This window comes from Diceros bicornis, chromosome 18 (genome assembly GCF_020826845.1).
Source record: "Diceros bicornis minor isolate mBicDic1 chromosome 18, mDicBic1.mat.cur, whole genome shotgun sequence".
Lineage (NCBI taxonomy): Eukaryota > Metazoa > Chordata > Mammalia > Perissodactyla > Rhinocerotidae > Diceros > Diceros bicornis.
The window spans coordinates 6,861,646-6,878,728 of record NC_080757.1 but is presented as its reverse complement, the minus strand read 5'-3'; the positions used below and the strand labels follow the sequence as shown (position 1 = coordinate 6,878,728).

Here is a 17,083-nt window from a genome sequence, read left to right as displayed (position 1 = left end):
TGTCCATGTAAATACAGATCTGTAATATATGGGTTTGGTTAATTTATATTAACTGCTATCTAGTATTCTAATGATTAAATATACCATTTTTTATGTTTCTTTAATAATCCTAATGTAGATTATTTCTAATTTTTTGCAATTATAAACAATGTAAAAATGCACTTCCCTTTGCATGTCTCCTTGACAACCCAGGTTACAGATTCTGTAGAGTATATACCTAAAAATATAATTGCTAGGTTAAATGATATAAATATCTTCAACCTTAGTGGATATTGTGATATTTCTCTTCATAGTGGTTATGCTAACTTATATTCCTACCAGTAAGAATGAAGATTTCTGTATCAGGAATTGTATTCAGGTGTCAGTGATGGAGACTGCTAATGGCTTACTTAGTTTGTGGTTTCCACTGTTAAGGTTGCCTCGTGGTCTAAGTTGGCTCCTAGAGTTCAGCTATCATGCCCACACGTAGGAAGAGAAGAGGGAAGGACTAAACAGGCTGTCCTGGACTCATCAACCAGCTGTTTGTATCGATAGCTCGTTGGCTGCCCTTCTCTACACAGAGGGCCTGGAAATGTAGTTTTAGTTGGGCACATTGTACCTAACAAAGGGGGAGTGTTTGTTGGGCAGGCTATAAGCATTTATTGTCACAGATCTCATTGCTAACATTTGGTATTATTAAATGTTTCATTTTTGGCAATCAGGTGGGTCTGAAGTGATATCTCAGTTTTAAAATTACATTTCCCTAGTGACTGGCAAGGTACAGAATTTTTTACTTGTGTGTTTAAGTTTTCTTTTCTGTGAATTGCCTGTTCATCTCCCTTTGCCATTATTCTGTTAAGTTTTGTCTTTTTCTAATTAATTTAGCATGATGCTTTATTATTCACAGTACCAATCCTTTGTGTCTTTACATCTCAATAGATGTTTTTGTCTTATTTTTGAACTTTTGGTATGGTATCCTTTATCATACTGAAATATTCATTATAATGGAATTAAATTTAACAGGTCTTATCTTGTTTGTGTGTGTGTGTGTGTGTGTGTGTGTGTGTGTGTGTGAGGAAGACTAGCCCTGAGCTAACATCCGTGCCAATCCTTCTCTTTTTGCTGAGGAAGACTGGCTCTGAGCTAACATCTGTGCCCATCTTCCTCCACTTTATGTGGGATACCGCCACAGCATGGCCTGACAAGCAGTGCGTCGGTGCTCGCCCGGGATCTGAACCCGGGCTGCCAGCAGCGGAGCGCACGCACTTAACCGCTATGCCACGGGGCCAGCCCCTAACAGGTCTTATCTTTTGTGATTTATTCTTTTTTTAAATTTTATTTATTTATTTATTTTCCCCCCAAAGCCCCAGTAGATAGTTGTATGTCATAGCTGCACGTCCTTCCAGTTGCTGTATGTGGGACGTGGCCTCAGCATGGCCAGAGAAGCGGTGCATCGGTGCTGGCCCGGGATCCGAACCCGGGCCGCCGGTAGCCGAGCGCACTCACTTGACCACTAAGCCATGGGGTCGGCCCTGTGATTTATTCTTTTTATGTATATTTTTGGGAAGAAATTTTTTCCCACCCTGAAGTCATGAAGAACTCTTATGAAAAGTTTTACACTTTTGCTTTTCAAAAAATCCATTTGGGAGTTTTCATATTTTTATTTGTGAATGATTTGAAGTAATGGTCTAATTTAACTTTTTTCTATATGGAAGGCCACTGGTCCCAATGGCAGTCATTGAATATTCCATCCTTTTGCCACTATTTGCTTCACTGCATCTGTCATATATCAAATTTCCATATGTGCATGGGCTTTTGAATCTGTTGCATTGATATGTTTACTCCCCCCCCCCCCCCGTCTTTTGTTATGATGGCTTTATAAAAAGTCTTTGTCTCTTAGATCAGTCCTCCTCCTTTAAAATAGTCTTTTTTGGTTCTACTTTTCTGTATAAGTTTTAGGATCAGCTTGTCCAGATGCATGATGATTTTGATTAGAATCTAACTGAATTCTTAGGTTAGTTTGGGGGAATTGGAGATCTTTATGATCTTCAGTCTTCAGATTTGTAAACATGCTTTGCCTCTCTATTTGGTCAGGTTGTTATGTCCTTTAGTAACATTTTATACTTGTTTTCATAAATATTCTGCCTCTTTTGTTAGATAGATTCCTAGGTGCTTTATAATTTTTCTCTCTATTGTGAGTGGTGTCTTTTTAAGCATTGTATTTTCTAAGTTGTTCCTGTTGGTATATAAATACGTTATTGGTTTTATCTGGATCTTGTCTCTAGGAACCCTTGTCTTGATCTTAGTGGTTCACTTTTTCATTATCCTCCATCTTTTTTCGCAGCACCGCATACAGTAACTTCCACTTTTGTATTTCAGTCGTGTCATCATCTCATCTTTGCTTGAACCTGAAAGTAATGTTGCTGTCACCGCTTTTCGAGGCAGCTCAGACCATTCCATTTTTTTAAATGCAGCTCATTGCTGTTGTCTATTCTCAGTTATGGCCAAAAGGAACCGCTAGAAGAAATGAGAAGTTGACATTAGGTTGTGTGCCTTAGAAACCACAAAGACCTCCCTCTCTGGAGCTGACTGCTCCTTCACACCTCCTCGTCTCAGCCTCAGTTCTCCGTTTCCTTCTTCCCTTGTTTCCCCTCTGCCCAGGTCTGTCTGTCTCTTTTGGTTGCCTTCCTATTTTTCCATCTCTCCCCTTTCTCTCCTCATTTTCTTAGCTATAGCTTTGAGCACCTGTCAGGCACTTCATTTTGGGCTTTACATATGTAAACTGATTTGATCATTATAGTAAACCATTGAGGATGATGGGGCAATCCCCATTTCGGAGGCTCAAGCTTATATCAGTAGAAAGTGGGAGAGCCTGGATAGTAAGTCAGGCCTTTCAGATGCTAAATCAATGATCTTTCCACTTCACTGTACTACTGAAGTTAAGTTCCTTCCTTACTGTTTTTCTAAGTAGATGAGTTAAGTGCTATCTTTTTCTCTAATAAAAAAATTCTAGTGAATCTATTGAGATGGTGTCTTTAGATTACAGTAAATTCAGGTGTGTGTTTTGGGTGAAGGGTGTTGCTCAGTCTTTTGTGAGAGTCATTCTGCAAGAGCACTCAAAAGAAAAAGAGACAGAGAAGAAAGACTTAAATAAGAAAACATAAGTAAAAGTTCACTATGTCAAATAGCTTTAAAAGAAGCATTCTGTGAAGCCCTGTAGCTACACGACTGCTGTAGCAGGTGGTCCTATTGTAAGAGTGCTATTACCATCTCAATAGCCATCATAAGATATGCTTTGTCTCGAGTAAGGTAAGTATCCTTGCATCTAAGTATCCTTGCATCGAAGGTGTTGATAGGAGAAAGGAGTTAAGTAGACTGGATTCTATTCATGGCTCTATCACTAATTAGCAGTGCTCTTCTGGACAAGCCATTTTACTTTAACAGGCATTAATCTCTTATATAATCAATCCAGGTCAGGCTTGAGGGGTAGAATAGTGGTAGAAAATTTCCAAGGATACAACTGGATCCATAAATTAGTAACAACAAAATCGTCTAAGATAATTTTTGTCATCATCCCCATAGCTGTTTTCACTCTTATAAGGTAATTTGTAGTACTTGTTTGTATGTGCACATACTTTTACATCATTATAACATGATGTCTGCTTATATTCTACATTTTCTCTTGCATACCTCTCATGAACTGTATAGTTTTCCAGATAATTTAATTTTAGATAATCCCTTTAATAATGTACCATTCCCTCTTGTGAGATACTTCAGTGGTTGCTAGTTTTGTTTTTGTTTTTTTTTTTTGTAATTTATGGACTATTTAAGTTAGATTCTCAGTCATGAGATGACTCCATCAAAGGGTATAAACATTTTTATTTCTCTTGTTTTGTTGTCAAATTGCCTTCAAACTGGTTAAAAACACTCTATAATGCAGCCAGCAGTTTTTGAATGATTCAGTTTAATTATAGCCAGCATTCATTCATTTAAGGAGTGTTTATTGAGCCCCTGTCCTGGTGGAGGATAAGTGCTAGTAGGGAAGATAGATGACAAACATAATAAATAAGTAGATTATATTTTATGTTAAAAGATGATAAGAGCTGTCCAGAGTAGAGCAGGGTAAGGGGATGCTAAGAGTGGATGACTTGCATTTTAAATGTTAGGCATTTTAAGTATTAGCCACTGAGAAGGTGGCATTTGACAAGGACTTGAGGCATTGGGTTTGCTTCATGTATTTTTTTTCTTTCTTTTTTACTAACGTAAGAAGTTTATGTAGTATCTCAAGATTACTGTAACCTATTTTCTTTGTTAGTGAGAATGAACAGTTTCCTACATATTTTCTATTTTTATATTTAATTATGGCAAAATTTGAAATATTTATAAAGACAAAAGTTTCCTATGTGAGACTGTCTGTGTCCTTACAATTAAGAGTGGGGAAAATTGGGCAAATAAGTTTGTGTTTAAACGTGAGGAGAATATTCTGCCCAGGGCTTTAATAAGGAACCAAAAACTACCACTAGTTTGAGATTAAAAAAAGAAGAAGAAGATTGCTTCTTCTCTAATTGTATTCCTATTTTAAGTAAAGGAAAGGTGGTACTTAATATTAAGATGTATAAGAATAACATGTATTTGTTATTTTATAGGGTGACTGTTGGATCTGTATGGAACTCATGTCTACCTCGTTTGATAAGTTTTACAAATATGTATATAGTGTATTAGATGATGTTATTCCAGAAGAAATTTTAGGCAAAATCACTTTAGCAGTAAGTACCTGGTTTTCAAATTGTTCATTTTATATAAACTTATATAAAGATGTTGCTGGAGTTTTGAATGCACATATCTGAATGTCCTTCACAGAATGTAATTGACGTTCCTGGAAAATCATTTGTAGTAGGAATAGAGACAAAATCACTTCTGTGGGGTAATTAACACAAGTCATAAGAACAGTTTTCAAAATATGCTCTACATAAATACTACAATATTTTTTTTGTTAAAATCACAATGAACCCTAATAGAGTGTGCTGTAAAGAAGACTAGAAAAGGCAGTTTTCCATTTCTTTTTTCTCCTGTTGCTTTAACTATTTTTAAATAAGTTATGTTATCACAGTCATTGAATCACAGCAGTCTCCTTGAGGTCCCTTGATTGAAACTCTAGACAAAGTTTATTTCCTGTGGTTTAAGATTGAGGTTATCCAGTCTAAACCATTTCAATTTTTGACAAGCCATTTCAGTAGCCAGCATTACTGCTAATTTGGTCAATTCACTTTTACCAGAGTACCAAAAAGAGAAGAGCTACTCTTTTGCATATGTGTTTATAGTTTTGAAAGTGAATTCACGATTGTTTTCTTTCTTGCTCTAAATCATTTAGTCGACAATTTTTTTCACAAAAAAATTTCTTTTTGGAGTAAAATTAATAAGATTCTTACAAACCTTTGAGAATCTGAGCTAATTCATGACCTGGGTTAGTGGATGTGTAAACTAAATTTTATAGGAAGTTGTAAGATAAATATTCTGATTGCATGTAATTTCCTGTCTCTTTCTTCGCTACATCTTCCACCTCCAATGTAGTCTACCTGATAATTGCCAATTAATGTTAAAAATATATAGACAGTTCTGAGCTGTATTTTAGTTGTAAGAGGTGTGTGTGTGTGTATAATTGGAATTTTAAAAATTTGATTAAACTAGTCATTAATAATCTTAAGATTAATAGGACTCATTAATATTTTAAGTTATTTAGCTGAATTAATGCTTAAATTTAAATGTTTTATGAGCTAAATATTAAGATATATATCCTTTCAGGTAATTTTATAAAAAGAAGCTGAGTTATTTTAGAAACTTACTTATTTTCAGATAGGTATATGGAATTTTGTATTGATCAATTTAGTCATCTCTCTCCAGTATACCAAACCCAGTATTATCTTGGAACTTGTTACTGTTCATAATAATTATAGTGGAACAATAGTAGAATAATGATGATAGCTATTGAATGTTTATTTTCATTAGGCCAAGGTCTTATGACATTTTTTCTTTGTAACAACTCTCTATGGTAGATAGTATAACCCCCTTTTTAAGGATGACAGATCTGAAGCATGGAGAAGTTAAGTAATTAATTTGCTTTGAAGTTCATACAGTTGTAAGTGGTAAATTATTTAAGCCCAGGCAGCCTGATCCCAGAATCCTGCTCTTAACCGCTAGACAACAGGGTGATCATGAAGTCGAAAAACAGATAAAATTGTTTTATCGTATATCGCAATATGTGTAGTATAAGTACTCTAATAAATCATTTATTATGTATTTGCCTGTGTTTCTAGACTTGGTGATCACCCTTTACATTAAGCACAACATTTAAAATTACTTTGTATTAAATCTCTTCTTGCTGACTAATAACCCAGTGAACACAGGAGCCTAGCTACTGGAAACATGACAGGTTTGCCTCTTCTGCAGTCCTGATTCGCAGCAGCTCGATGGCAGCAGAGACTTGACCTTTCTATAGCAGATGGTTGGCCTGTTCTTTAGTTCTCTTTCAGTTTGAGGTTGTGGAAATTTTAATTCAAGTCTGTGTTCCCTTCATTCCTGAAGAAATCTCTGATTTTCTGATCATGAGCAATGATCTAACAATAGGATAAATTCTGGATAAATTGCGATAGTGGCTGAGCAGAGAGATTCTGGCTCTGCAAAAATTACTTTAAAGGCTCAGCACTCAATGAGGGTGAATGATTGTGAGCAGTTGAGAATTTGGAAAAACATTAAATGAGGGTTGATAATGGAAGAAGACTGTTGGACTTTCTTGTACTAAATATTTCTGTTCTTGAAAAGTTTGAAGGTACAAGAAACATTATACAACTTTTTAATGACTCATTTAAAAAATTATAAGTTATCAGGATTTTTTTAGTTGTTGGGGAACAGCCTGTAAGGCAACTAAATTTTCAGATCTAAAATCATCATTCATAAAAAATAGAATATTGAAACGTTAAGCTTAAAAGAGTGCAGAGGGCTACGTGGGCTGTTACGTATGATGAACTCTTGTGTTGATTAAAAGGAAATTGATTGTTTATCCCATCTCTGCTTTTTCTCCCTAGACTGTGAAAGCACTAAACCACTTAAAAGAAAACTTGAAAATCATTCACAGAGGTGGGTATGAATTGCTTTTTATAGACTAGAAATTAATATTTTTCCTTAATAGGAAAAAATTATTGAAAATTACAGTGTCACTGTATAAACTTTCCTGAAATATTTGTATTTTTAGCAAAACATACTATGTGTACCCTACAACTTTATTATTAATTTAGGGTTTTTTCCCTATGGGATTCTGTAGATTTCAGTCGAACTTATTAGCATGTGCTTAGTATAGGCGTAGAAATTGAAATAGATTTTGCCTTAAGTTCTTATTACTCTTAGTTGAAAAATAGTTGTTCATGTGCCTGATAGTTAATGTTTCTCTGTGTACAAATAAGGCCTGAAGGTCATCTTGTGGACATCCAAAGAGGAATCTGAGGGATAGTACCTTAGAGCATTTTAAAGGCACGTTACTGTCCCTATTAAGTGTTTCTTCTTTACTTTAGAGGATATTTTTGCAAACTGAGAGAGATTCTTTAATTGGTATTGTACATTGAAATTCCTCTAAAGCATTTGTATTTGTGAAAACAGTGATCTTGGCCTTATTAGACACAGGTCCAAATTTAAACATTGGATGTAGATCTATTGGAAGACAGTGGGCATCCTGAATTTAATTCAGCAAATAGATTAAATAGTTGGTCTATTTATTACTATGCCAGACTCAGGGTAGTGAGGTGGTGGCTTTGAAGAGGCATACAAGTTCACTGTCCTCAGTAAATTTGTAATGGACAAATCCAAGACAATACATGACAATAAATAGGACAGAAAGTAAAAGGTCGTATTCAGAGAAGTGAAAAACCTTGAATTCTAAGAAACATAGTTTCTCATGGTTAAAGAAATTAGTAATTGGGGCATTTATTTACGTAATTTTAGTTTGGGGTTCACCCTGGACCACTGAAATTAGTTACCCTTGAACATCAGAATATTTCATTTGATTTTGCCAGGCTTAAGGCTTCTTGAAAATAATATTAGGTAGGCTTCTTATTTTCTCTTTTGGCCTAAAATTATGTAGGGTCAGGTCCCTAAATAAATTTATTTTCTTTCTCTTGTAGTTCATCTTGTTCTTGTTGTGGGGTTTTCCCTCCTTTTCTGGCTGTTTTGTAATTATGAGAGTATCACCTTTAGAGCATTTGGCAATTACCTTAGGGGAACTTGCTGATCACAGTAAAGCACTAAGACAATGCCTGAGGCATAGTTGAATTAAAGGGAAAGGCTTCAAAAACAACTTTGGTTTTCCTCTTACTAAATAAAATGATGAGTTTATGGCAGTCTTTTTATTAATTGGGACCGGTAGCTTTTTTGTTGCAATTAGAGTACTTTTGATCACAAGTAACAGAAAATCCTGATAACTGTCTTAAGCTTCAAGGGATTTCATTATCTGTCGTAATAAGTCCAAAGATAGGGTGGCTCCGAGCACAATATGATTAGGGCTCAAGGTCCATTCTTTTGACTCTGCCCTCCTTAGTGTGTTGGCTCCATCCTCAGGGTAGTAACAGCTAACGCAGGTCCCCAGTGTCACATCCAGATGCGACAACCTATTGAAAAGGCAGCTTTCTCTTCCTGTGTGGCTGTCGTAGGAGCAGGGAAATCTTCCTTATATGTCTCTAATGTTTTCTCTTGTTTCATTCACCAGGATTGCTCATGCCCTTACCTAAACTAGGTCCCTTGGCAGGGAGCGTGAAACTACCCTGATAAGCTTAGACCAGTGAGGACCCAGTTTTTAGAGGTGTGGATAGAGCTACACAGAGGGAGATGGATACCTCAATCCAATGCGGGTTCCATCAGAAAGGATGGTGTGGTTTGGAATGGATATTTGGTAGGCAGTCAGTGTGTCAGTGATGGTAAGAGATCTTATCTGGATTTTTTTTGTAAGTCACCTGAGTTATAGATAAATATTTGTATTCTACTCTTATTTTTATCCTTACTTTTTATTCATTGAGCCATGACAATGACACGAAATGGATAGAAGGATTGAGATAGGTATAGAGAATTACTGAGTAAAGGGGGAGACTTGGCCAGACAACTGATTAGCATATACTGGCAGTGATCTGACTATCAGTGAGGAAGAGGCGATAACCTAGGGGCCAATTTGACAAGACTGTATAAAACCTGAGAACCAGATGGAAGGGTTTTGGCTTTCTCTAATTTGTGGGAAAGACCACATTCTGGGAGTGGTAAAAATGAATCTGGTTTCTCAAGGATGACTCTAAGAAAGGGTTGCTTGGGAGAAACTTGATGAAGCCATCTAAAATCAGAAAAATCTCTCAAGGAGAAATAATTATTAAGTAGATACATTTATTGAGTACAAATAATGTTCAGACACCATATTAGGTGTTTTAATTTCTACAACTCTGTGAATTAGGAATTATTATTTTACTTTTGTAGATGAGGAAAGTGTGGTTGCTAAGTGAAAGTTCAGTAGCTTGCCTCAGGTTACATTGTGAATTTCAGACCCAGATTTTGAAGCTTTGCTTCTGTGATCCCAAACCTTGTGGTCTTTTAGATGTACTGGATTGGATACTTTTTCTAAGTTAGATGAAGCTCTACTTTACATTGTGGGTTTATAATTTTTTACTTTGCATTTAGTTGTATAGTCTTGGGCACATATTGTAAAGTAGTTTAGTATACTCTTATAGATTAATTTCATTTTTCATATTTTAACTTGAGTAATGAATTTGAAACAAGTAAATGAATATGTCTTTTGATGAAAACAGAATGCCTAAATTTATTGTGAAGCATTTTTTGATACTGAGTTTTTAAGCATCAGCATTCAGAAAATTGTTTTCTCATTTTTCTCTTCTTCTTACATCTCTGAATTTTAAGGACTTGATCACTTATGTTGTCTAAGGTTTTTCAATATTTTTGCTTAAAGTACTTTAGAATATAGCTCATTTGACTACTGTACACTGAGTGACATCTATCTCTTGCAGATATCAAACCTTCCAATATTCTTCTGGACAGAAGTGGAAATATTAAACTCTGTGACTTTGGCATCAGTGGACAGCTTGTGGACTCCATTGCCAAGACAAGAGATGCTGGGTGTAGGCCATACATGGCAGTAAGTGCAAAGGCCAAGCCTTCTTGCTTGACAGTCATTGCACAGAGAGAGAGCCTGTGCCCTTGGGTGCTATACTTCTAAGGATTCTGCCATTGGTCACGCAGTTTCACCATACTAGAATATTCTTCTCTTCCCTAAAGACCAAACTCGGGTTCTGGCTTCCCCATGATACTTTGTGAAATTATCCTAGCGAACTCCTGTTTCATTGTCTTACTCTGTTCCTCTAATCTGGCGCCTAGCATTTGTGGTCTTCTCTGATTACTGTTTCTTCATTATATTAACTCTGTTAATCAACCAGATGGTTCATTCTCAGAAGGCCTTTTTGCGTTTCTGGCACCCCATGTGCTATCTTGACTGTGGTAGATAACGTTGTATGTAGTAGACATGTTAATAATGTCAGTCCACTAAGTGATTCTATTTCTGGTTAGAGAAGAACGGAAAGACTTGAATTCCTAATAGAACTTAGTATGTCTTACAGAGCCTGAGGCTGTGTTTTGAATATTGTTGGTCACTTCTGTAGAGGTGGATGAAGCACACTAACAAATGCGATGGTAGAGGCCTTAGGTGTTGACCAACCTGGAGCCTCTTTCTCCTCAGGGAGACAGACCTACACGTACCATGTGCGTAGGTCTTCTGCCATTCTACCTCCCTCCTACACGTATCGTACTCATTTTACCCCAGCGTATGTGCACAGACCGTTCTACAGCCTGGAGTTGCTGTAGATTTGATTGGAAATTTAGTGTCTGTATTTTAAACATTTTCCCTATGTGCTGGTGTCTCCTTAGTGCGGCTGTGGTTCTTTGGGGCCAGCACACCACTCTAAATGGTAACAGTAGGGTTTGCAGTCGTCTGTTGAGGCACTTCTGTCAGCGGTTCCTGTGTCAGTCTTTGTAGACTCTTCTAAAGCTTAGACAAGCTTAGAACTGAATGAAATTCTCTCTCCTTTTATTTGTTAGTTTCTCTCTTGATTTATGTATTTCCAAACCCAGTGGTATAAGCAATAGAAAAGTAAGGATGATCATAGGCTACGTATTATAGCCTTTTTATCTTGTTTGTGGATGGGTGTGCTTAGTGCTACTCCGCATTTCACACTTACTTCAAAAACTTAAATACATTTTATTTTCAGCATCATTTGAAAATAAATTTAACATGAACGATTTTCTCTCTTTTTATTTATCTCTCAGTCTGTAAATAGTGTAAGATACGGTATTACATATATTCTTTGTACATGTTCTGTTGCCTATTTACACTCTGGTCATTGTATTTGAAAAATATTGTATTTGAAAATTTTCAGTTGTTGACAATATTTTAGAATTGTTGCAATTTTCAGTACCCTATTTTTGTTATATCTTTTCTTGTCACCTTTTCTACAAATGAAAATGTAAGAGGGTGTGTGAGGGTGTGTGTGTGTATATTAATACAAAAAGAGACCTTCATTTTAAGTTTGGGCTCCGTGGATGTTGACTGGCCAGTCAGATTCTTGGGAAAATTTGAAAGATCTTGCATTCATCACAAGTTCAAAAGCAAGAAATAAAAAAAATTGAAACATGGAGCATTTGGGAATTCATATAATTTACACATTTAGTAATGACACCCTGAGAATGAACTGTAAACTGTTATTTACACTTTTAGGGCTTGTCCCCGTTCCAGGGTTGACTAAGTGTTTTTGCTGTGTAACATTGGCTAAGAATTATATTTGATTTATGCAGGGTTTTTTTGTTTTGGTGAGGAAGATTGTCCTGAGCTAACATCTGTGCCCATCTTCCTCTATTTTGTATGTGGGACGCTGCCACAGCATGGCTTGATGAGTGGTGCGTAGGTCCTTGCCTAGGATCCAAACTCGCGAACCCTGGGCCACTAAAGCGGAGCGTGAAAACTTAACCACTATGCCACCAGGCTGGCCCCGGATTTATGCAGGTTTTAAAAATGTAATTGCAGTGCTGGCCCGGTGGCTTAGCGGTTAGGTGCGCGTGCTCCGATACTGGCGGCCTGGGTTCGGATCCCAGGCACGCACCGACACACTGCTTCTCCGGCCATGCTGAGGCCGTGTCCCACATACAGCAACTAGAAGCATGTACAACTATGACATACAACTATCCACTGGGGGGCCTTGGGGAAAAAAAGGAGGAGGATTGGCAATAGATGTTAGCTCAGAGCCGGTCTTCCTCAGCAAAAAAAAAAAGAGGAGGATTAGCACGGATGTTAGCTCAGGGCTGATCTCCTTCACAAAAAAAAAAAAAAAAAAAGTAATTGCAGCCCAGATAGAGCTGAATACTTGAATTCAGGTAACTTTTAAGGAAGAAGTAGACTTTCAGTTTTTGTGCAGAAATAAGGTTCCCAGGCCCAGAAGGTGCTGGGCTTTTCTTCTCCTGCCAGCCGTCTTCGGCGGTGGAGTAGGCAGGGTGGTAACAAACTCTGCCTCTGGTCTTTACTGAACTAAATGAAATGCTTCTGTCTGTTCGTCTTCCGAGGCCTGTCTGATGCACGAGAATGTAATCAGCATTAATTTTACAAGCCTCTAGGTGACTTGACTCTGCTTTGATGTATCTTGACAGACGGTATCAGAACTGTATCTTGTCTTTTTATGTAAGATTTATCATTTGTCTTTAGTCTATAAGAATTGTGATTTCTTATTATTTAATATAAAAACTGTGTAAAATATAGAGTTTAAACATAAGTTTTTCCATAAACAAATTAACATTTTGCTACCTCCCGACCTCCTCATCTAGGTGTGTGTATGTGTGTGTATACATACACATCTAGGTGTACATATAGATGTACGTATATACATGTATATACATACATATATTTGTATATGTGTATATGTATGTGTTCTGGACCATTTGAAAGTAAGTTGCAGATATCATGAATTGCATTCTAAATACTTTAGCGCATATCTTCCAAGAAAAAGGGCATTCTTCTACATATCCACGATATCATTACCACACCTAAAACATAAACCTAAAATAATTAACAAGAATTTCATAGTATCATCTAATATACAGTTCATACTCAGATTTCCCAGTTGTCCAAAATAAATTTATTTTTTAGCTGTCAGTCGAGGATCACATCAAGATTATATATTGCTTTTAACTGTTACATTCTTTATTTTAATCTAAACTGGTCTAGACCATTCTTTTTTTCTTTTCTCCCCATGACTTTGATTTTTTGGGAGTGTTTTTAGAAGGTCCCACATTATGCATTTGTCTGGTTGTTCCCTCATGATTGGTTTCAGACTATAAATTTTTTTGGCGTGAATGTTTTACGGATGATGTGTACTTTATATTGTATCACATTACAGGCACATAATATTATTTCACTAATGCTGATAGATATGTTTTTTTTCTTTTAAGAAGTTGAAATATTTGCAGAATAGAAACTCATTTCCTCAAATTTTTTCCTTTGTTCCCCTCCAAATGAGTAATTCATAATCTTTTTATTTTCGAAGGATTCCTTCACCCAATACCCTCTCACCCTTCTCTTCTCTGCCCTGCTGCCCTCTAACATGGAGACTTCTAAATAAAGTCGTGTCAGTTTCCCTGTCTTTTAATAGCATTTCGTCTTCTCCTTATAATAGAAGCCCATCCGTATTTGTTTATAAGATAGTCTTTTTGTTGTTTTTTTTTGTGAGGAAGATCAGCCCTGAGCTAACATCGTGCTAATCCTCCTCTTTTTGCTGAGGAAGACAGGCCCTGAGCTAACATCTATTGCCAATCCTCCTCTTTGTTTTTCCCCAAAGCCCCAGTAGATAGTTGTATGTCATAGTTGCACAGCCTTCTAGTTGCTGTATGTGGGACGTGGCCTCAGCATGGCCGGAGAAGCGGTGCGTCGGTGCGAGCCCAGGATCCGAACCCGGGCCGCCAGGAGCGGAGCACGCACTTAACCGCTAAGCCACCGGGCCGGCCCTCTAAGATAGTCTTAATTGGTAATACAAATGAGAACTCATTTTAAAGCAGTGCTTTTTGAAATATGTCAATTTATTTATTTTGGGCCTTTCTTACACCCTGACGTAATCTCTTAAAATACAGACAGCCTATTAGGCATGAAAATCTAATCAAGTTATATCTCATCAAAATTAGGAAATTGTTGATGTGTGTACCTTCCTCCGAGCCTTGTTTAACAAATTTGGTAATACTGATTCATTCATTCATATTCTGTCTGTCTGTCTGTCTCTGTCTTTTTGGTTTCAGAAGAACTTTATTCTTCAGGGTATAATTTTCATTTTCTAGGTGTACACAAGACTAAAAAAAATGGTATTCACTTTTTTCCCTTTGTGTGACCATTCAGGTTTTTAAAATGTCTAAAGAAATTATTTAGCAGTTCCTATAAGACTCGTTTTTGTTGAGAGGCTTTTTATTACTGATTCAATCTCTTTGCTTGTTATAAGTCTGTTCAGATTTTCTAATTCTTCTGAGTCAGATTTGGTAATTTGTGTATTTCTAGGAATTTTTCCATTCCATCTGTGTTATCTAATTGTAGGCATACAATTGTTCATAGTATTCTCTTAGAATCCTTTTTATTTCTGTAAGGTAGGTAGTCATGTCCTCACTTGAGGTTTTTATTTTAGTTGTTTTTATCTTCTCTCTTTTTTTTTTTTTTTAGTTTTTTTAGTCTAGGTAAAGGTTTGGCAATCTCTTCCAAGAACAAACTTTTGATTTCTTTGATTCTCTCTTTTGTTTTTTTATTCTGTTTCGTTGATCTCTGCTTTAATCTTTGTTTCCTTCCTTCTGCTACTTTTTTTTTTTTAAAGATTTTATTTATTTATTCCCCCCCCCCCAAAAGCCCCAGTAGATAGTTGTATGTCATAGCTGCACATCCTTTTAGTTGCTATATGTGGGATGCGGCCTCAGCATGGCCGGAGAAGCAGTGCGTGCCCGGGATCTGAACCCGGGCCGCCAGCAGCGGAGCGCGCGCTCTTAACCGCTAAGCCACGGGGCCAGCCCCCTTCTGCTATTTTTGAATTTAGTTCTTTTTCTAGTTACCGAAGCTATAAAGTTGTGTTGAGATCTTCTTCGTTTTAATGCAGGTGTTTACAGTTATAAATTTCCCTCTGAACACTACTTTCTCTGAATCCCATAAATGTTGATAACCAGTATTTTCATTTTCATTCATTTAAAAATATTTTCTAATTTCCTAGTATTTTCTACTTTGAGCCATTGGTTGTTTAGTTGTGTTTAATTTCCACGTGTTTGTGAATTTTCCAATTTTCTTTTTGTTATTGATTTCTAACTTCATTCCATTGTGTTCGGAGAAGATAACTTTGTACGATTCAGTCTTTTTAAACTTATTGAGGCTTGTTTTTGGACTAACATATGGTCTGACTTGGAGAATGTTCCATGTGCATATTTCCATATTTCCTTGAGAAATATGTGTATTCTCGCTGTTGTTGGGTGAAGTGTTCTGTATATGTCTGTTAGGTTCAGTTGGTTTATGGTGGTGTTCATGTTCTCTATTTCCTATTGCCCTTCTGTCTAAATGTTCTATCCATTCTTTGAAGTGGGGTATTGAAGGCTCCAACTGTTATTGTAGAGCTGTGTATTTCTCCCTTCAGTTCTGTCAAGGTTTGCTTCATTTGTTTTACAGCTCTATTGTTCAATGTGTATGTTTATAATTGTTATATCTTCTTTATGAATTGACCCTTTTATAGATATTTAATGACCTTTTGTCTTTTGTAACAATATTTGACTTAAAGACTGTTTTGTCTAATATTATTAGTATAGCTGTTCCAGCTCACTTTTGGTTATTATTGCTTTGAGTATCTTTTTTCATCTTTTCTCTTTCAACCTATTTGTACTTATGGATCTATAATGAGTCTCTTACAGATGGCATACGCAGTAGGGTCGTGTTTTTTTAATCCATTCTACTACTCTCTACCTTTTGATTACAGAGTTGAATCCATTTACATTTAAAATAATTACTGATAAGATAGGACTTCTGCCATTTGTTGTTTGTTTTCTGTGTATCTTATACCTTTTTTGTTACTTATTTTCTCTGTTGCTGCCTGGTTTTTTATTTGATTTTTTTGTGGTGTACCTTTCTGATTTTCTTCTCGTTCTGTTCTGTGTATTTTTTAGGTATTTTCTTATTGGTTATTATGTTTGAATTAATACCAGCTTAGCTTCAAAAGCGTACAAAAACTTGGGGCCGGCCTGGTGGTGTAGCACTTAAGTTCGCACGCTCTGCTTGGGCGGTCCGGCTTCGCAGATTCAGATCCCAGGCGTGGACATACGCACAGCTTATCAAGCCACGTTATTGTCACTAATCATATATATAAACATTGTATGCCTAATAACATAGATTTATAATTATTATTTTTTGCATTTGTCTTTTAAATCATATAAGAAACAAAAAGAGGAGTCACAAACCAAAAATATAATCATAATGGCTTTTATATTTACCTATGTAGTTACCTTTACCGGAATTCTTTATGTAATTCCGAGTTCCTGTCTAGTGTCTTTTCATACTCTCTTGCTTTTGATTATCTGTGAATGTCTTAATTTCTCCTTTAGTTTTGAAAGACAGTTTTGCTGGAAATGGAATTCTTACTTAATAGTGTTTTTCTTTCAACACTTTAAATATGTCATTGTAGTCCCCTCTGGCATCCATGGTTTCTGATGAGAAATTTGCTGTTATTCTTGAGGATCCTTTGTATGTGAGGAGTTGCTGCTTTCCTGCTATTTTCAAGATTCTCCCTTTGTCTTACCACAGTTTGATTAGAATGAGCCTTGATGTGACTTGCACTTTTTTATTTGGAGTTTGTAAAGCTTCTTGGATATATAGATTTGTGTCTTTTATCAAATTTGGACAGATTTTGGCCATTATGTCTTCAAGTATTCATTCTGCCCTTTTTTTCCTTCTCTTCCTGGGACTCTCATTATGAGTATGTTGGTGCACTTGATGGTGTCCTGCAGGTCTCTGAGACTCTGT

General features: G+C 36.4%; 1 protein-coding gene across 4 annotated transcripts in view; it reads left to right on the top strand.

Moving 5' to 3' along the window:
• Positions 1–17,083, top strand: part of MAP2K4 (mitogen-activated protein kinase kinase 4) — a 128,255-nt gene that overhangs the window by 85,260 nt on the left and 25,912 nt on the right. For all 4 annotated transcript variants that reach the window (XM_058559691.1, XM_058559690.1, XM_058559692.1 and 1 more), the window contains 3 exons: positions 4,626–4,745; positions 7,062–7,113; positions 10,029–10,156. In XM_058559691.1, coding sequence (XP_058415674.1) covers positions 4,626–4,745; positions 7,062–7,113; positions 10,029–10,156 — 300 coding nt within the window. The remainder of the gene's footprint in view (positions 1–4,625; positions 4,746–7,061; positions 7,114–10,028; positions 10,157–17,083) is intronic.